Here is a 21,899-nt window from a genome sequence, read left to right as displayed (position 1 = left end):
TACAATGGACTGTATATAGTTGAGATTCAAAGGCTAGGAGGTTTTTCAGACCAAGATACTTACCTGGTGAGAAGGGTATAATTTAAAGGATTCTATTAAATTATTCTTTGGTGTCTTGAAGTCATATCTGTTTCCGTGGAGTATGATTACACACTAAATATTCTGGATAAAACCAAACCACGTATTTACTGTCAATCCAAGTTCCCTTGGTGGTCATAGACTCTAAGAATTTTAATAAAAGCTTTATACCCACTTCCCAGAAATAAATGATGCACATATACAATTCTACATGTAATTTTGGAAGGATTTAAGAATGCCCTGAAACTAATCCATTGATCTGGATTAAGAATTCTTGCCCTAGACAGGAATCCTACTCTAAAATCCTACTTCTAAAAAAAAAAAAGTTTGTTTTTAGGAGGCAAGAAAAAAAATATTGAGTTTTATTGTCAGTCTTAGTTGAAGAGCATGGACACTCTTTCTAGGATGTGGCTGGTTTGTGTTCACTTATTAAAGGACCATGCTGCTTAAAGTGGAGTCTGAATTCAGACCAGCAGATTCCAGCATCACTTGGGAGTTTATTAGAAAGACAATCTCAGGCCATACTCAGACCTACTGAATGAGAACCTGCATTTTAACAAGAGATCCAGGAGATTCATATGCACAATAAAGCTGGAGAAGCATTGATGTAAGGCACAAAGGGCAAAAAATGTTTTAAGACTCCTGGGATCTAAAAGACTTGGTTTTTACCTTGCAATGTGAATGAAAAACGCCACCAAAAAAACAAGAAGTATCAAACTAGCTCCCCAGGCCATCTGGTATACTCGCTGTGAAGAATCTTTATTTTAAGATTTAAGATTAAGAAGAGTCAAAAGCACAACTTTATACTACTTATGGCTACATAGAAGTTATGAAAGTAAAGCATGCTAGAAGTGACTTTCCTAATCTGTCCTTAATCACTTGGAATCAATACTTACCTAATTGTGCCTCTTTTGCCATCTGAGTCTCATGAATGATGTTTCTTAAGATTTGTTCCTCCTGAATTAGCTTATGTTTTTCTAGGATCTCCTGCTGTCTCAGGTAGTGGTCATGCTGCTTTTGATACTCTTTCAACTCATTCAGTGTTCGCTGGAGGGATCTTAACATTTTTTAATACCAGGAAAAAGTTACAGAGTTTTGAAATGGTGAATTTTTAACCCACTTAGATTCTGGTTCTCAGCAAAAGGCTAAGTTTTTTCCCTTTATTCTAATGTGAAACTTCTCCATCACAACTTCAGGTATAACAGGGCTAAATTAATGCTAGTCTTTTATTAAAACTCAGGGGAAAAACAACAGATTTGAAATTCTTCCCTTAAAAATATTATCTTGACCTTAAATGGTGTGCTGGGTTTTTCAGGTGCCATAAAAGATATATAACAATGTTTGATAAATCTTTATAAATTTAACAACTCAACTTATTCTCTCTACAAAAAACTCACAATAGTTGCACTCATATTCAAAACCTTTCTAGAATCCTTTCTTCCTTTTAATCCTTAGGTTAAATTCTTTAGATTCTTCCTAAAGACGATGTTAAGAGTTAAGGCTACTGTAATTTTTCGCACAGTCTAGCTCCTTGGTTTATAGACACTGGGAAAAACCAGGGACAATTTAGCTCAGAATGGAACATTCTTTACCACCTGATTTCTATATATAAGCTGCTTGATTACTTTTGCCCAAAATTCTTAATGTCTACATATTATACTATAGTATAGGGAGATTTACATTGTCTATGTAAGACTATGTAAGAGAGAAAACTCTTTAAGAGCAAAACTTAAGAAGTTCAATTTTATGAATGAAATCACAGCCAGAACAAGTTCTGATCAGTTTTAACAGAAGCTAGTCATAAACGAGTTAAGCTGTCATACCTTCCTTATCATTTGATATACTTTGAACAGATTAGAAAATAAGCAAAAAGAAAAGTTAAATGGGTTCCAAATCTCCATTTAATTCTCTAATAACAAAAGTAGCCCAATTCTATAAGAAATGAACAATTCACTTTTGAGTTATATGAATGTTTCTAATTGGCCCTATTATTTATAGAATTGAAATATATTTTCCATTAAGTATATGACAAGGACTAAGTATAACAGAATCATATTATGCATAACTTAACAAATAAGTCTGATTAAATAGAGGGCCAAATAATGTCCCTCAACTACATAAAACCCAACCCTAGGAGCCAAGGGGGAGAAAGATCAAATGTGGCACATGCAAGTGATTTTACTGATACTAGATGTATTGCATGGAAATAGAAATGTAATCCACAGCATTACTGAGTATCCTGCTCCCCTACACCCAATTTGACTGCATAAAAATAATCAATGACCCAAACTATAAATATCTAAATGTCAGCTTTTAATGTAAACATTTTCTAGTTTCTAAAATCAACTGGAGTGTGATAAACCACCTAGATTTGGAGAAAGGGGATAGGACTAGCAGTTGTGAAGAGGTTCTTTCTTAATTCAAATTCCTAAAGGAACACTGGTGTAACTTTACACAGCTCTAACTTAAAGTCCTATGGTGCTAGGGCTTCAGTAAAATTCTTTCCCCCAGTTACCTATGTTGGGCCTCCAATTTTTGTTCGAGTTTTTGTTGACATAGAACAGCATGCTTCCTCTTTATAGCTTGCTCAAACCCAGGTTTAGCTTGTAAAGCATGGTCATAACAAAGCACTGAATGGTTATATTCCCCAAGCATCTGAAAAGACAAAAAAAAGAAACACACATACACACAGAGGGGGTAAAAGTTAGCCATGGCCTAAGTGCATCTGTACAAACCTAATGATTTATGAGATCATACCTGTATTTCATTCTACAGTGAATACTATTTTCATCAGTGGCTAAATCTCTACAAGATGAAGGTAGGCTATTGGAAAGTGTAGTTGGAAGGTATTGCTATTTTAAGAGGTATACTTTATAGGACTTAAACATTTCTATCAATTCTTTTTTCTTTCAAGTGGCTAGATAACATTCTATGGTAGGGGAAGGGGATAAAAAATAGCATCTGGTTTGGCTCATGAAGCAAAAAGTTATATTTACTGCATATATATTTCCCAAAGTGTAATAGCTGGTGAAGAAGTCACTGTCATCCAGAGCTGCGTGGACCACAACCGCAGCATCGGCAGAAAAGTGGGCTCTGTGCAGAACGTTGGCCAGGTTCACCAGCGCGATGTCTTTATTGTGCCTGAAAGAGAAGGAGATGTAACCAGGTGTTAGGAAAGACGCATGTGATCCACAATCAGGTATAACTACTTGGTAAGGAAAAATGACATTCAAAGTTACTGTGCTTAGGATAATAACTTTGAGTATACTTGTAAGTGGAAAAGATAATTTAAAATAATCACGTTTCCTTTTTACTTTATAGATAGTACTTATTCAATGTGAAAGCTACAAATTTTACCACAAAAGTAAGATCTGGCAAACATTTTATTCTTTAAAAATGTATTTAGGACTTATATTTGCTTTAAGAAAAATTTAATTTATGATAATTTCTTCAAAGTTTTTTGATTCAAGACTCAAATGAATAAGAGGACATGTACATCATGTATTTAACTTTAATGAAAAAAAGAAGTATTTTATACAATTATCACTTTAAACTCAACATGTGACTTTTTTTTTATGCTGTATGGTGGGGTCACATTCCATTATTTTTCCATGTGACTATCCTGTTATTGCAGCACCAATTGTTGAATTTTGTGTGTGTGTGTGTGTGGGAAGTGTACATATCTGCAACTTTTTTCTGATTAGATTAATTTATCTGAAAAGGAACTGAGAGGAGCATAATTATAATGCATTGTTCTGCTTATTGTTTTGTATGTATCGTTTCTTTGACAGCAGAAAATCAGGCGGTCCAAAGGGAAGGACGCTTACCTGGAAGAAAAGTGAAGAGCTCGCATAGCACATTCCACTACCTGATACGGCTCATTCTTTATTCTCCAGTAAAATGAAGCCATGTTATACAGTACCCATGAAGAAGAGTTCTAGAGATTAAACAAACAAAATGACCATCAAATATAGCTCAAGACAGATTCTCCAACATAGAATGTTCAAAATGAATACCTTTACTACTTTAGCTCTACTGAAATTCAAGATGAAGAATTATTTAATTATAGACATATTTATTATAGTACTGATAAATCAGAGGATGCACAAATAAACTACACCTGTCAAAAAATAGCCCCCTCATCATCAGTTGAACAAGTGCATTACAGTTTAATCTTCATATAGAAAATATCTAACTTCTAAGGAAAAATGAAAATGAAAAATCCATAAAGTGGCCACAACTTGTTGGGATCTATTTCAGGACTTTAGAAGCTAAAACCTAGTCTACTTAGACATGCTAGTTGCTTTAAGAGGACATTAATGAACTATGATAACATATGACAATGGTATTCCTATTTATTTACTACCTGCGTGAAGAATAAGCAAATGAGAGACATATTTTTAAAGATGCTTAAAAATCAAAACCCAAAAGTTATATTAACAAACCAGTAATTACGTCTGAGTTGTGAAATTATGCTTTCTCTTTTATATATACATATTTTTTCAATAATATATGTGTGAAACAGAATTTAATACCATATAGAAAAATACACTAGACAAATTTTATTATTCCTAAGACATTCCTAATTATTACTTTAACGTAGTAGTTATCAAAAGTTCCCAAATATATTCTGTACCAGTAAGAACTCCATGGTTGGCATACAGTTTATGGCTTGATAGTTTATATGCTCCGTGGCCGTTGTCCCTGCTGAAACCTGGTCATCATTTTAATATATATTTTTATATAGTCTGAATTTTTTAACAGAACCTATTATTTTAATCTCAAAAATATAACTATTTTTCTTTTTAAGATTAAAATAGTAAGTCCCATCCTGTATTATTCATCTTCAAGTGTTCTATCTTCAAGGAAAATATATGAGTGTTTGAGTGATGCAATTAAAGATTTTAGCATGATGAACAGATCAACCGCGAACTTCTGTTATTTCTTGTCGGTTAATGGATTCTACATTCTTTTACAACTGATATATGACTTAAATTTCAATCTCAGTTTTGATAGCCTTTTAAGGAAGTTTTCCTTCAAATCCACAAATGAAGTTGGTGTTTTTTCTTTTGTACTAATCAGATAACTTCGATTATTATTTTTTATTTTCAGAGTTAATATTGTGGATTGGGACAAAAAGAGGCAATTAAAAATTCTTTATGAATTACTAAAAATATCATGATAAGCAGAATACTTTGCATATCAAAGCGTATCGGAGGTAAGAGGAAACTACATATTTAAAGAAAAATCTTTTTACAAGATTTCACACAACAAATCTTTCCCAACTCTATAAATGTTGGAATGTCACTGATAATTACTCTCTCATTCTTTTGAAGCACTTTCTGTTTTCTTGCATTCACCTGAACATCCTTCTCAGTCTCTTTTGCTGGCATTTCCCCCTCTGCTTAATAGCTAAATGTTGAGTATCCCAGGACTCAGATTGGCTACTTCCCAAACTTCATTCTTTCCTAGATGAACTTATCCAGTCCCATGGCTTTAAATATGCCCTATTTAATGATTATTCTCTATCTACACACCCAGCTCTGACCATTCCTGGAATTCCAGACTCAGAGATATATCTTATTAAATTCAACATAGTCAAAACAGAATTCAAGCTCCTCTTCTCCTAACTACAAGCTGCTCAAGTAAAAAATTTAGGAGTTATTCTTAGTTTAAATTGCTCAAGCAAAAAATTTAGGAATTATTCTTAGTTTCTCCTTTTCCCTCATCTCCCACCCCCAACCCATCAGCTTCTAAAACTCCTAAACATTTCCTGAAACAGTCTGATTTTCTCCATTTCCACTAGTAACCATTCTAGTCCAAATCATCTTCACACCGCCCCTAAACTATTGCAACAGCCTTCTAGCTGGTCTCTATATTTCTGTAGTTTCAGTTCCCTCCAGTCATTTCTCCATATCGTAGCCACTGTGATCTTTTAAAATATTAATTATTAATTAAATTATTATTAAAATAATTAAAATAGTAATTATTTATTAATTATGTTCTAGCTTTTCAGTACACTTGGAATGTAACTTAAAGTCCCTACCCTGGCTTTCAAAGCCCTACATAACCTGGCCCTAACCTGTTTCTCTGGCTTCATCCCCTACAATCCTCCCCAGTGCTCACTGTGCCCCCCAGGCCGACTGGCCTGGCTTTGTTACATGCTACCTGAGCTCATTCAGGCTTTAGAGACTTGTCTTGCTTAAAATGCTCTTCCCTAATCTTTGGAGTTTGGTTCCTTCTTGTCATTCAGATGTCACCTTAAATTTCATCATTCCAGAGAGGATAACCCCAACTATTTAATCTAAAGGAATAACCAAGTTACCCTCTATTTTAATTTGCAATAGAGCACATATCACTATGGTCTACTCGCAACTAACCATTCTCTGAAGGATATTTTAAATCCTGGGTCAATTTCCCTTATTACTCATCAATTTCTGGGAATGTAAAATGTTTTATGTTACCTTCAGAAAAACAAGATGAAGACGGTAACTTGGCTACAAAATAAACAAACATTTTTTATATACAAAAGTCAAACTGTTTTTTATACTTTTGTCTGGCAATTCCTCCCTCTGGACATGCATAGCCAGGTATTTGAATAAGCTGCATATAAATGCTGCAATTACATATTTTACTTAATAGCACTATAATTAGTACTGCTTAGAAACTAACCTGCAATTTATGATATTCCTTAGACTTAGAGAAGACCAAAAACCGTTTTCTAAATTCCCACGTTATCCTGAATGATACATTTAATTTCTCGGGTCCTGTTACATAAGTCCCTATTTCACTTTAAAAGAAGATGGATGCTCCCTTAAAAGAAAATTACATGAAGATTTTATTGCTGGTTGTGATTCTTTTTCATGTCCAGAGAACAGTGATAATCTATGTATTGTGTGTAGACAGATCAAAGATACTAAAATGCTAAACTTTCTTTCACACTCCAAACATACAATCTAGCCTTTAAGGCCTGTTGCTTATATTAGATCATTATTTGTTTTTTCCATGCATTAGTTACAATAAAACTTTTCAGCATCCCTTCCCGGTAAAGGAGACTGGTCTATCACGGTTTCTCCTAGCTTGCAACTATATGGTTTATATTAATGTAATAGTAATTTTAAATCACCCCTAGACAAAAACAAGCTAGACAAATATTTTATGAGAGAACAATATTTTCTCTTTACACAGTCTCCTGGCCCTTTCAGTTTTCCAGCTGGTCTGTGCAGCGGATGCCTTACCTTCCGCAGACCTTCATGAATGAGGTGGCCTATGTCCTCTATACTCCTTCCTAACCGTTTAGACAAATATGTGAAGACTGGATCCTCTTTAGGTAACAGAGGTGCGGAAAGATTAATTCTCTCTTGTACACCCTGAGCAGAAGGAAAAAATTAAAAAACATTGAAAAAGGAGATTATACGACATCAAAGATTGTAACTATACTTTGAAGTACTATATTTTGAGGTATTTGTTTTGCAGAATTTTAATAGTTTCATTCCAAGTTTTTTAAAAATATAAATCTGTTTGAAAAGAGAAAAGACAGAGCTTTTACTAAGCAAGACACCAATGAACTTTTAAAAATGCAAAAAAAATTACTAAATTTTTCTACATACTCGCAAGTGCTGAAAAGCATGTATACTGTATGGAAGTTCTAGAATTTTTGTACAGTCAGGCTGCTCAGGGTCTGGTGGGACAGGAGATTCTGTGTCTATATAATCTTCAGGGCTAAAATCAAGAAGCAATGAATGAATGAAAAATGAGATAAATATTTAAGAAATGTTAAATTTTTGTTAATTCAACTACATTCTTATAGCATGTCAACTTTACAATCAAGATGAGTCAACATTCAGATTTTTCTATTGTTGCTGTTTGAGCCAAATATTTTGGAAGTTCGACTTAAATTGGATAAGACAAGAGTTGAAAAATAGTAAGTGGGACGAAGAATGTTAAGATTGTGGACTTTTTAAAAGTAAATACATAGTGGTAAATTGTTTCTAGAAATGTTAAACCAATTTGCACTTTCACCAAAACCTCTCTGAATTTTCATCTAATTTGATAGAGGAAAACTAACTAAATATTACAATTAATTTGTACTGATTTGATGATAACTGAGAAATAATTTTTTCCTAATGTTTAGTGTCTATTGTATTTCTTTTACTATAAATCATTGGGTTTTCTACTGTGGTGTTATATGTTTTTAACTCATTTGTAAGACTTCTACATTTAGTATATATTTTAAGCTTTTAAATTTTAATCAGCTCAGCTGTAATTGAAGCCTACTCTCATTACAGTAATCATTAGTAATTTCTTACTGATTTTAGAAGATCTGTTTGGAAAAACTTCATTTTATTTTTGGAAAGGTAATCTCTTTACCTGATGTCTTTGCTCTCCAAAGTTATGTACGTGCCGTCATACAGATCCAAGTCTCCCAAGGGCACCTTGGCTTTGATGCAGTCTGGATCTTCTTTATTATGTCTCTGTTCCAGCCCTGTGTCTCTGTCCTCATTCTCCTCTATGTGAATTTTTTGAGCAACTAATTGCTTCTATCAAGAAGAAAAGAAAAACAATGGATCCTTCTAATATTGCAACTGAGATACCATTTAAGTGAAAGGAGAACTTAACGAGTGCTGAAAAAGTCAGAGAATCCTTTCTGAAGGAAGACAAAGACTGAACTGGGTTCTGAATATACTCTTAGTTAATTTAGCCAGCATACATAAGCTTTTCTAGAAAGGTGCCTATATACAGAAAGTAACAGAATGTTGGTGTATGAGCTTTCCCATAATATGATCTGACTACCTAAAAAGCCACCTTAAGAACTTAACTTCCTGGCAAAGTATGGCTCAGCAATTAAAACTACTTTGAATTGTCCAAACATATCATTGAGCACATTGATAGCATCATCTGGTATATCTTCCCCAATACTGTCTTGCAGGTGAATCTCTGCTACTCATAAAAATTTTGTTATTATGACATATTTTAAGCATTCAGAGAAACAACATAAACACTTGTTCTCACCACTCATATCTATCATATATTAAAATTTTTCCATATTCATTTCTGATTTTTTTAAAGAAAAAAGAACATTATTGATGCACCTGAAGCTTCTGCTTACTGCTTTCTAAGTCTCTCTCTCCCTTCTCAGTTAGTACAATCTTAAATTTATTTGATGTATTATTCCCATGAATATTTTTACTCTATTTCTTCTACTCTCTTAAAATACTGCTTTTAATATATATATATATTTATGTACATTAGTAAGTGTGGTTGTAAACTGTTTATTTTAGCTGTAAATTATTTGTTTTAACAGATGTACAAGAATGTACTTATCTATTTTCCTGCAAATAATTAGGTTGCTTCCTTTCTTATTTTTTTAGTTTACTTTTTTAAATTTTTGTTATTAAAAATGCTACAATATTCTTATAAAAATGTTGTCAGGACTAGAAAAGTAAATGTACATTTTAGATTCTATTTAGACTACTGTCAATCTATTCTTCAGAGTGGTTATAACAATTAGAATTCTATCAGCAGACTATGATAGTACCCTAATCTCTATGAACTCACCAAACATTTGATGCTGTCATTTTTAAATCTATGCCAGTCTGATAGGTTTGAAATGTTCTCATTTTAATTACTGTTGTAGACTATATTACATACTACATACTAATATCGGCTGCTCTCCTTACAGGAAAATTATACATCACTGTTTGCTAGACTGAGGCTTTGGCCAATGTAACAGAAGAGCTGCCATCAGACACTTTTGGAGGGGAGCTTTTCTAGAGCGGGTGTATACGTCACTGCTCTATCTTCTGCCTCAGCCACCAAGACTGACAATACTGCAGACAGTGGCTGCTCTGTCAGCCTGGGGATGGAGGTGGGATCACCATGACATGGTACCAAGTTCTGAGAAAGCCCACAATCGTCATTCAGCATGACATTATTATTTTTTTTATGACCTTAATGTTTTACACCATTAAGATTTTAAGTTATTAAACAAGATACATCCTATGATCTGTTCACAATGATTTACTTCTCTTCACCTTGTTCTCTGCCCTCTACAGGCTTGATCATGTCACTTGCTTTAGTCAGTGTGATGTGAACAGATGTGACGCATTCCACTTCTAAGTCTGCATTGTTTGGTTGTTCATCTCTGAGCCTGCCTGTCTTCCTTCATGAGAACTGCATATTCCTAAACAGAGCCTGTTCTTTCAACTTGGGTCATCCTGGTATAGAAGATGCATGGAGTAAGCCAAAAAAATCTGTAGCTAACCTACTGTTCTCAGGTAATATGAATTTAAAACATAAATATTTGTTAAACCACATATTTTGATGCTGTTGCTAATGCAAAAGCTGACTAATACACTGCAATAAAATGCAGAATATCTTAACTAATGTGATCATTAATGAGATTGAGCATATTCTCATATGTTTGAGACATTTTGTGAATTACTTGTTCAAGTCTGTCCATTTTTCCCTGTATTAGGTTTCTCTCTTCTTCAACTGATTTATAGAAATTTAGGAAAAGAGTAATTCTGTAAACTTATCCCCTGCTAATTATACGCATTGTAAATATCTTCCCCCAATTTACCAGTTATCTTTTAATTTTGTTCATGGTGTCATTTCCTGAAGAGAAGCTTTTAATCTTAAGATGGTTAATGTCAACTGGTGTTCATCAATATTCCAGCACTCCTTCCCCAGTAGCCGTGGTCACAGATATATTCTTTATTTTTTAAGTTTTAAAGTTTCATTTTTCATATTTAGATTTTTTAACCAGACAGGAAATTATTTTTGTGTATGTAAAGGTAAAGCTCTTTTATTTCCATATGGACAATCAGTTTTCCTATTACCATTTATGACAAGTTTGTCCTTTCCTCTTTAGTAATTTTTTGCACTTCATGTTTTTCTAAGACTCTCTGAATTACATTTAAGTTTTTGAATTTACTAGCATGCAATTTTCATAGTATTGATAATCATTTCTTTAGTTTTAAAAATGATCCCTTGCCCATGTGAAAAAAAAATCCTAAAATGATCCCTGTAGTTAGTCTGCTTTTCCATCACTAATCTTTTTTTGGCTTTTTCTCTTTTATTCTGATAAGTCTTGCTAGAGTTTTATTTATTTATCAAATGCATTTATCTATAAATATCTATAAATTTACCTCTGACGATACATAACTACTACTCTACAAGTTTTGAAATGAGGTAATTTCATCTTGGTTAGTTAAAAAGTTTTATAATTTCCTCTTTAAATTTAAGGCTGAATTTAGAAAATTTAAAAAATCTGTGCTTTTCCTTTATGTTTTTTCCTGGGCATATTTTTTTTTTTAACTTTAATTGTAATGTGGTCACAGATCATGGTCTACATAACAAAATTTTGTAATTTATTTCCTTTGTATCGTGGTAGTGGTTGAGTGTGATAAAAAGTCTATATTTTAAAATACTTCATATGTTCTATTTGTTAAATGTAGGGTATATGCTTTTCCTGTGTCTATATCTGTCAGATCAATTATGTTCATTTTCTTTTATACTACTGCTAGTTTTATTGGTTTCTGATAAACAGCTGTTAAAATCTACTGTGATTATGGATTTTTCCTTTTTTTCTAGTAATTCTGTCAGTTTTTGCTGTATTAATACAAAAACAAACATACTGATGAGCACATGCTACTAGGTACACACTACATGATATTCTGTCTTCTTGCTGGATTGTTTCTTTATTAATATATATGCCCCTCTTTAACTCTATTAAAGATCAAGGTTCTTATTTTATCTGAGACAGGCCCACCATTCTTTACATTTGAAAATCCAAAATGCTTAAAACCTAAATCATTTTCTTACATTTTGCACTAAAGTTAATTTGGTGGCAAAACCTGACTTAAATTGATGGTAACTGATTTTATAGTCTATATCCTCTAAGTATGACTATTAATACATCTTGAAGAAAGATTAATGTATTAATTATGAAGTTTGTGACTAGACCCTGTTGGAAATAGAACGTAACATAAGGTATATACATTTAGAGCACTTCTAAAATCCTCCCAAAATGCTGTATCCTAAATATATATGGTCCCAATGTTTTCAGATGAGGAACAATGAACTTGTATAAACACTGCAATATCATCTTTCTTTCACTTAGTATTTGCATAGTAAATATTTTTTCCACCCATTTATCACCAAAGTGGTTTTATTTTAGTCTTACCACTTTTGTGTAGCATATAGCTGGACTCAAAAATAAAAATCCAATCTGATCATCTCAGCTTTAATTGGTATGCTTAACTGATTTTTATTTCTTATGATTACTGATCTGCTTGGATTTATTTCAACCAAGTTATTTTGGGTTTTCTGTTTATTATTTTTCCTGCTGCTCTTTTCTCTTTTCCTGTCATGTGACTGATAACATTTTCTATATTCTCTGCCCCTAATTCTCTCTTTATTTACAAATTTGGAAACTGTTGATTGCAGTTTTTTGTGCTTCTCCTTAACTTTATTTTTGTATGTAATTTGTTATAACAGTATATTTCTGAAAGATAAAAACTCTTTACAGAATAGAACCACAGCACCATTATCACATGTAAAAAATAATAATTCATTAGTATCAAATATCTAGCCTGTACTAAAATTCCCAATTATTTCTTCCCTCTTTTTAAAATAGAGTCTGCTTGTCTGAATCAGAATACAACGAGATCCATACATAATGCAGTTGGTTGATCTGTCTCTTAAATCCCTTGATCTTAGTGTTTCCTTGCCTCTGAAATGAGGATGATCTTTATGATTCCTTCTAGCTCGCAAAGACTCTGATTCTGCACATTATTTCCAACAGGCTTATAAGACTCATACTTTTTCTACAACTATAGTCCCCTTAAAATTTGGATTTGGTTTATACTGTAACTTTAAACAGGGACTTTATGAGGAAAAAATCTAGCTTTTCCAATAATTAAGCAAAACTAGTTTACGGAAATCAATGGTAGTAAAAGGTAAAACTGATCACTGGTTTCCTTATTAAACAGAAACGTTTACATTTTATTAGTACTAAATATATAGTTTCAGGGTGCAAAGTGATTAATGCTTTTCACCGCCATGAGAAGAACACACAATGTAGCAGGACCCTACTTTTTAGGGCTTGGGAATTCATCAAAACTATCCTTTTTTGGGGCATTAACCTTTCTTCCTTATTATATTTTACCCAAACTCTTCTTCCAAAAATATTTTCAGAGATTATATCCTCTTTATACTTGATGGAAAAACTTAAACACAGGAATTTTGTTCAAGGATATAGCTAGTCAAGAGTTAGGCATAAAACCTAGGCTAGGGTAATCTGTTTCTCTAGCTATTGCTCAAATGTCACTCAGATTAGATGATTTAAAACAAACAAACAAACATGATTTAAAGGTGGTATAGTCCTGTAAAAGTCCAAAGAAGAGGCTTAAGAAATAGTAGGCTTTAATTTTTCTTTAAACATAGCTCCTGTGAAATGTACCAAGTTTCAGCTGCATATCACATGCCCAGTTGCCTCACCTCCAATTCTTTGAGGTAGTTAACTGTTGTTTCTTGTCTCATTAGTATAACTAGATCATGGGGATGCTTCAAGTTCATTGGTGAATCTACCTGCAAGCAAGCAAGGAAGCAATAAATAACGTCAGATTCCATGAAGGTTTGTTTGGGTTAATAAAGCCTCCTTTAATATGCATTACATTATTGCTCAATCACAATTATAAACAGTGTCAGGTACTTAGTAAAACTAAAGGGGTGCCAAGAGATGGAAACAGCCCAAATGTCCATGAAGCATGTAACAACGTGGATGAACCCTGAGGACATAATACTGAGTGAAATTAGCCAGAAACAAAAGGACAAATACTGTAGGGTCTCACTAAATATGAACTAACATCAACGAGTGAACTTTGAGAGTTAAAGTTAAGAACACAGGTTATCAATAGATAGAAAGAGGAATTAAGCATTTGGTGCTGAAGGAGTACAGAATGTACAACAGGTCTGATTGTAAAGATTCAGAAATGGATATCACAATATTATCTGATGGTAGCACAAAAATATAAGTACACTGAATGAAGTTGAGCATGGTAATTTGGAGAGAATAAGAGTATTTGCGAAGTTTCCTGGAAGGACTGGGGAGAAAGTAGAAAATATTAAACTTCCCCACTTGGGGAATTCCTGATATTCTTACAAGCATTGGGAACAACCAATATAATAGGCTGAGCCCTTGATCTTGGGGTTTGCGCCTATGAAACTTACTCTTGCAAAGGAGAAGCTAAGCCTACTTGTGATTATGGCTAAGAGTCACCCCCAGGGAACCTCTTGTTGCTCAGATATGGCCTCTCTCTCTAAGCCAATTCGGCAGGCGAACTCACTGCCCTACCCCCTACATGGCACAGACTCCCAGGGTGCAAAACTTCCTGGCAACGTGGGGCAGAAATTCAGGATGAGCTGGGACCTGGTATATGGGATTGAGAAAGCCTTCTTGACCCAAAGGGGGAAGAGAAAAATGAGACAAAGTTTCAGTGGCTGAAATATTTCAAACAAGGTCAAGAGATTATCCTGGATGTTATTCTTATGCAATATACAGCTATCAGTTTTTAGTTTCAAGTGCGTTGGACTGGCTAGAGGGAAGTACCTGAAATTGTTGAACTGTATTCCAGTAGCTTTGATTCTTGAAGGTTCTTGAAGATGATTGTGTAACTATAAGCTTTTAAAATGTGACTGTGATTGTGGAAACCCTGGATTCATAAAAGTGGAAAAGTGGCTGATGCTCCCTTCATCTAGGCTATGGACAGGTGAGTAAAAAAATGACAAATAAATAAATAAACAATGGGGCGGGTTAAGGAGTAAAAAAATTGGGCAGATAGTAATGCTAGTGGTCAATGAGAGGGAGGGGTAAGGGATATGGGATGTATTTTTTTTCTATTTTCTCTTTATTTCTTTTTCTGGAGGGATGTGTATGTTCTATAAATGATCACAGTGATGAATACACTACTATGTGATGATATTGTGAGGCAGTGATTGTATACATTGGATGAACTGTATGGTGCATCAATATATCTCAATAAAATTATTTAAAAAAAAACTCAAGGTGTATTTCAAAAGTGATCATATGTAGAGTTCTGGGAAGATGGCGGAATAGGATAGATCGAGTTCAAACCTGCTCCAAGGAAAAGTTAGAGAAGGGATAGGAGGGCGACTGAGATGGAGATTCCAGAATGTAACTGACCTGGGAGAGTCTTCTGCACCACACAGGGTGGCCATGGTTGTGATAGCTGAGGAACTGAGGAGCAGAGAACTGGAGCCTAATGCAGAAGCCCAGAGCCCTCAGGAGTGCACGGATGGGGAGATGGGGACTGTGCTACTCTTACCAGTGCAGCCCCGTGATGTGTGACTCACCCCACACTCCACGTACCTGAACGCTGTCACCACTGCCTGTGCTCCAAGCACCCCCGCCCTGCCAATCCCTCACACGCATAACCAACCCCCACCCCTACCCCAAGTGCAACCCAACCCACCTCTCCTGCATCTCTCCCAAGCACCCCCCACTCCCTGCTCCTTGCAGGCTGTCACCAAGCATAAAGGCTGTGGGTGCTAACCTCCATACCCAGACTATAACCGCCCCCCAGCCCATACAGTCACAAAGCCCTGCCCCACCGTAAGTTCTCCACACAGGTATACCAGTTACTGCAATACTTGACCCACTCATGTGCACAGCCCCCAATCATGCTGCCCCCACCCCCCAGCTCTGGGAAAGCACTGATCTGCACAGTTGGGTCACATCTGCCTCCAGCCCATACAGGCATAATGCTGACCTGCTGTCATAGCTTTGTACATGCGCACAAAGGGCCCCACACCCTAGACCAGCACACACCAGCACCATGCCCCTCAGACCTGTGCACCCATAGAGCCACACCTCCCCGGCCCATGGGTGCTTATGTTCACAGGCACCAGCACAGCATCCCCAACTTGCGCCTATACCTGTTCTGCAATGCATCACTGCACTGCTGTGCCCTGTCCTGTGCCCTGCATCCTGCTACATATCCATCCTGCAAACACAAGCCTTTAGACTATAGAAGGAAATCAACTTCCAAAGTAAATCCATCAAGATATTTACATGTGGCGAAAACAACAGAAAATCACTAAGCATATCACAATGCAGACAAATATAGCCCAGCCTAATGACCAAATTAAAACACAAGAGGAGAGAGAGACATCGGAACAACTAATCAAACATATTCATATAACTCTATTAAATAAGTGGGATGGCTAATGACATAAAGGAGATCAAGAAGATGTTAGAAGAGCATAAAGAGGAATTTGAAAGAATAAATAGACAAATTGCAGATATCACAGAGATTAAAGATTCTGTAGACCAAATAAAAAACACACTACAGACATACAACAGCAGATTTGAAGAGGCTGAAGAAAGAATAAGTGAACAAAAGGACAGGATAACTGATTTTGAACACACAAAACAGCAAATGCCAAAAAAGATGGAAAAACAGAATTGGATCTCAGGGAAATGATGGACAAAACAAAGTGCAGAATAAAAGAATCACTGGTGTCCCAGAAGGTGAAGAGAGGAATAAAGGGCTAGGAAGAGTAGTTGAGGACATAATGGGGGAAAATCCCAACCCTTATGAAGGACATAAATAAACAAGTCAAAGAAGCTCAAAAAACTCCAAATAGAAAAATCCAAATAGGCCTTCCCCAAGATACATACTAATCAGTCTGTTAAATGTTGAAGAGAAGCAGAAAATTCTGAAAGTGGCAAGAAAAAAACAATCTACTACATACAAAGGAAACCACATAAGACTGAGTTCAGACAACTTAACTGGCACCCTGAAGGTGAGAAGGCAGTGGTATGATATATTTAAGATCCTGAAAGAGAAAGACTTCCAGCCAAGAATTCTGTACCCAGCTAAACTGTCCTTCAAAACTGAGGGAGAGATTAAAATTTTAACAGACAAATAAATCTTGAAAGAACTTGCCAAAAAGAGACCAGTCCTACAAGAAATATTAAAGGGACTTCTGCCAGTTGGAAAAAAAAAGACAGGAGAGGAAGGTCTGGAGGGGGGCACAGAATTGAAGAATACCAGTAAGGGTAACTTAAAGGATAAAAAGAGAAAGAGGGAAAAGAATATATAGCTCTGACAAATAAAATCCAAAAGATAGGATGGTGGATTGAAGAAATGCCTTTTCAGGAATAACTCTGAATGTTAATGGATTAAATTTACCAATTGAAAGATACAGATTGGCAGAATAGATTAAAAAATACAATCCAGCTATAGCTGCTTAAAAGAGACTCATCTTACAAAATCTCAAAAATGGACAGCACAATACTACCTAATTGTATTGTAATTATGTTAAAACACTGAATGAAGCTGCATCTGAGCTATAGTTTTTTTTTTGTTTTATATATTTTTTTATTTTTTATTTTTATTTTTTTCTCTCTATTATCATTTTATTTCTTTTTCTGTTGTCTTGCTATTTCTTTTTCTAAATCGATGCAAATGTACTAAGAAATGATGATCATACATCTATGTGATGATATTAAGAATTACTTACTGATTGTATATGTAGAATGGAATGATTTCTAAATGTTGTGTTAGTTAATTTTTTTTTAATTAATAAAAAAAAGAGAGACTCATCTTAAACACAATGATACAAACAGACTGAAAGTGAAAGGATGTAAAAAAAAAAAAAAAAGAAAGTAAAAAGATGGAAAAAGATGTTCCACGCAAGTTGTAACCAAAAGAAAGCAGCGGTAGCTACACAATATTGGACAAAATAGACCTTAAATGTAAAGACATCATAAGAGACAAAGAAGGACAGTATATACTAATTAAAGGGAAAATTCACCAAGAAGAAATAACAATCATAAATGCTAATGCTCCCAATCAAGGAGATCCAAAGTACATGACACAGACATTGGCAAAACCGAAGGGAGTGATAGATGTCTTAACAATAATAGTAGGAGATTTCAATATACCACTCTTCTCTACAGACAGAAGATCAACAAGGAAATGGAGAAGTTAAACAACCTGAGAAATGATTTAAACCTAACAGAAATATATAGGCCATTGCATCCCAAAGACACAAGGATATACATTCTTCTCTAGTGCTCATGGAACATTCTCCAGGATAGATCATATGCTGGGGCACAAAACAGGTCTTTATAAGTTTAAAAACACTGAAATAATTCAAAGCACTTTCTCTGATTACAATGGGATGAAGCTGGATCTCGATAACCACCAAAGAATGAGAACATTCAAAAATACACGGGAGATTAAATAACACACTCTTAAACAACCAGTGGGTCAAAGACAAAATTGCTAGAGAAATTAGTAGCTATCTGGAGATGAATGAAAATGAGAATACAACTTATCAGAACTTATGGGATGCAGCAAAGGCTGTGCTGAGTGGAAAATTTATTGCCCTAAATGACTATCTTAAAAACAAGAAAGGGCAAAAATCAAGGACTTAATTGCTCACCTGGAGGAACTTGAGAAAGAACAGCAAACTAACCTCAAAGCAAACAGGAAGAAGAGAAATAACAAAGATTAAAGCTGAGTCAAATGAATGGGAGAACAAAAGAACAATAGGAAGAATCACTAAAACCAAAAGTTGGTTCCTTGAGAAAATCAATAAAATTGATGGGCCACTAGCAAGACTGAAGAAGAAAAAAAGATAGAGGATGCAAATAAACGAAATAAAAAATGAGAAGGGGTGAGTTACCACAGACCCTGAAGAAAAAAAAAAAAAAGAAATCATAAGAGGATACTATGAACAACTATATGCCAAAAAACTAGACAACTTAGAGGAAATGGACAAATTCCTGGAAACACACAAACAAGCTACACTGACTCATGAAGAAATAGACAATCTCAACAAACCAATCACAAGTAAAGAGATTTAGTTATCAAAGATCTTCCTCCAAAGAAAAGCCCAGGGCCAGATGGCTTCACAGGGGAATTTTATCAAACTTTCCAAAAAGAACTAACACCAATTCTGCTCAAACCTTTCCAAAAAATTGAGGAATAAGGAACTCCACCTAACTCAATTTAAGAAGCAAATATCATTTTAATACTAAAACTGGGTAAAGACACTAGAAGAAAGGAAAACCACAGGTCAATCTCCCTAATGAACATAGATGCAAAAATTCTAAACAAAATATTAGCAAATCGAATCCAACAACACATTAAAAGAATTATACACCACGACCAAGTGGGGTTTATACCAGGAATGCAAGGATGGTTCAATCCAAGAAAATCAACTAATGTAATATGGCACATTAATAAATCGAAAGGGAAAAATCCCATGATCATCTCAACTGATGCGGAAAAAGCATTCAACAAAATTCAACATCCTTTTCTGATAAAAATCCTTCGAAAGATAGGAATCAAAGGTATCTTCCTCAATATGATAAACAGCATATATGAAAAAACCATACCCAGCATCATACTCAATGCTGAGAGACTGAAAGCGTTCCCCCTAAGATCTGTAATGAGACAAGGATGCCCACTGTCACCATTATTACCCAACATTGCACTAGAAGTTCTGGTTAGAACAAACAGGCAGGACAAAGAAATAAAAGGCATCCAAATTGGAAAGGAAGAAGTAAAACTATCATTATTTGCAAATGACATGATACTATACTTGAAAAATTTTGAGAAATCTACAGCAAAGTTACCTGAGCTAATAAACAAATTTAGCAAGGTAGTGGGATATAAACTTAATATGCAAATATCAGTAACATTTCTATACACAAGCAATGATCTGAGGAGTAAGTTAAGGAAAAAATTCCATCAAAATAGCAACTAAAATAATCAAGTACTTAGGAATGAACTTAACTACGGACGTAAAGGACTTGTACACAGAATAATACATAACACTGCTAAGAGAAATCAAAGAAGATCTAAATAGGTGGAAAAACATTCCCTGCTCATGGATAGGAAGGCTAAATATAGTTAAGATGTCAATTCTACCCAAATTGATCTACAGATTCAATACGGTACCAATCAAAATTCCAACAGCCTACTTTGAAGACTTGGAAAAGCTAGTTACTGAATTCATCTGGAAGGAAAGAGACCCCATATAGCTAAAAGCATCCTAAAAAAGAAGAATGAAGTGGGAGGATTAACACTCTCTGACTTTTAAAACCTATTATAAAGCCACAGTGGTCAAAACAGCACGGTACTGGCAGAAAGATAGAAGTATTGACCAATGGAATAGAATCAAGAGTGCAGAAAAATCTATAGCTAACTGATTTTTGACAAAGCCCCCAAATCCACTGAACTGGGACAAAATAGTCTTTTCAATAAATGGGCATGGGAGAACTGGATATCAATAGACAAAGGAATGAAAGCAGACCCCTTTACTTATACCTTATGCAAAAATTAACTCATATGGAATCAAACACCTAAATCTAAGAACTAGTAGCATAAAGCTTCTAAAGAAAATGTAAGGAAGCATCTTCAAGACCTAATAATAGGAGGTAGCTTCCTAAACTTTACACCCAAAGCACAAGCAACAAAAGAAAAAAATAGATAATAGGAACTTCTCAAAATCAAATGCTTCTGCATCTCAAAAGACTTCGTCAAAAAGGTGATGAGGCAGCCAACTCAATGGGAGAAAATATTTGGAAATCACATATCTGACAAAGGTTTGATATCCTGTATACACAAAAACAATCATATAACTCAACAACAAAAAAACAAACAACCCAATTATAAAATGGGCTAAAGATATGAACAGGCATTCACTGAAGAGAAAATATAGATGGCTCATAAGCACATGAAGAGATGTTCATTTTCATTGGCTATAAGGGAAATGCTGATCAAGACTACAATGAGATACTACCTCACACCTATAAGAATGGCTGCTATTAAACAAACAGGTAACCATAAATGTTGGAGAGGATGTGACAAAATTGGGATACTTATAGGCACTGCTGGTGGGAATGTATAATGGTGCAGCCACTATGGAAGACTGGTGGTTCCTTAGGAAAGTAAATTTCAAGTTGCCATATGATGCAGCAATATCAGTACTTGTTATACACCCAAAAAAGCTGAAAGCAATGACACAAACACATTTGCACACCAATGTTCATAGCAGCATTATTCACAATCACCAAAAGATGGGAACAAATCAAACACCCATCAACAGACGTGTGGATTAACAAAATGTGGTATAAACATATGATGGAATATTATGCAGCAGTAAGACAAAATGATGTCCTGAAGCACATGACAAGATGGATGAGCCTTCAGGACATAATGCTGAGTGAAATAAGCCAGACACAAAAGGATAGATACTGTATGAATCCACTTTTATGACATGGTAAAGGTAAAATCAGAGGCTTATAATACAGAATATAAGGGATTTAGAGATACATAGAAGCTAGAGATGGGTGAATCATTAGCTAATGAAGCTGAACTCCAATGTGAGGGGACAGATAGAAGTGAAGGTGGTTCTCTAGTGGGTCTATAAGTAATATTACCATATTGAAGATGAACAAGATTAAAAGGGGTTGTATAGACATATGTGTCCTACTGATTAACACTACAAATATAAATTAGTTCTTACAAGAACTACTTCAAAGGTATGATTTATGTCCAAGCAGTGTTTAAGTCCAGGGTACAGGGGGAAAAGTGCTATTGCATGCTATGGGCTATGTTTAAAAGGAAAACATCAGTGCTACCACAGCAACAGCAGGGGTAACTAATGAGGCAAGGGACAAGAATTAAGAAGAGGTTTAGATTTCCTTTTTGGTGAGAGTATATTTATGGTTATCTTTCTTTTGGGAACAATGAAATTATCTAAAATTGAGAGTGTTG

General features: G+C 34.8%; 1 protein-coding gene across 5 annotated transcripts in view; it reads right to left on the bottom strand.

The window, feature by feature from the left end:
- The window catches only part of TTC17 (tetratricopeptide repeat domain 17), a 156,284-nt gene that overhangs the window by 98,748 nt on the left and 35,637 nt on the right, over positions 1-21,899 (bottom strand). For 4 of the 5 annotated variants that reach the window (XM_077114451.1, XM_077114447.1, XM_077114448.1 and 1 more), the window contains exons 2-9: positions 13,582-13,671; positions 8,449-8,618; positions 7,689-7,800; positions 7,317-7,448; positions 3,906-4,015; positions 3,075-3,219; positions 2,594-2,733; positions 975-1,135 (exon numbers count right to left, since the gene is read on the bottom strand). In XM_077114451.1, coding sequence (XP_076970566.1) covers positions 975-1,135; positions 2,594-2,733; positions 3,075-3,219; positions 3,906-4,015; positions 7,317-7,448; positions 7,689-7,800; positions 8,449-8,618; positions 13,582-13,671 — 1,060 coding nt within the window. Of the gene's footprint in view, positions 1-974; positions 1,136-2,593; positions 2,734-3,074; positions 3,220-3,905; positions 4,016-7,316; positions 7,449-7,688; positions 7,801-8,448; positions 8,619-13,581; positions 13,672-14,692; positions 14,850-21,899 lie in introns of those variants that run through there. The other variant, XM_077114450.1, reaches the window with a different exon arrangement.

This window comes from Tamandua tetradactyla, chromosome 8 (assembly GCF_023851605.1).
Source record: "Tamandua tetradactyla isolate mTamTet1 chromosome 8, mTamTet1.pri, whole genome shotgun sequence".
Classification (NCBI taxonomy): Eukaryota; Metazoa; Chordata; class Mammalia; order Pilosa; family Myrmecophagidae; genus Tamandua; species Tamandua tetradactyla.
Note: the sequence above shows the minus strand (reverse complement) of the source record. Positions and strands in the feature narration are given on the sequence as shown.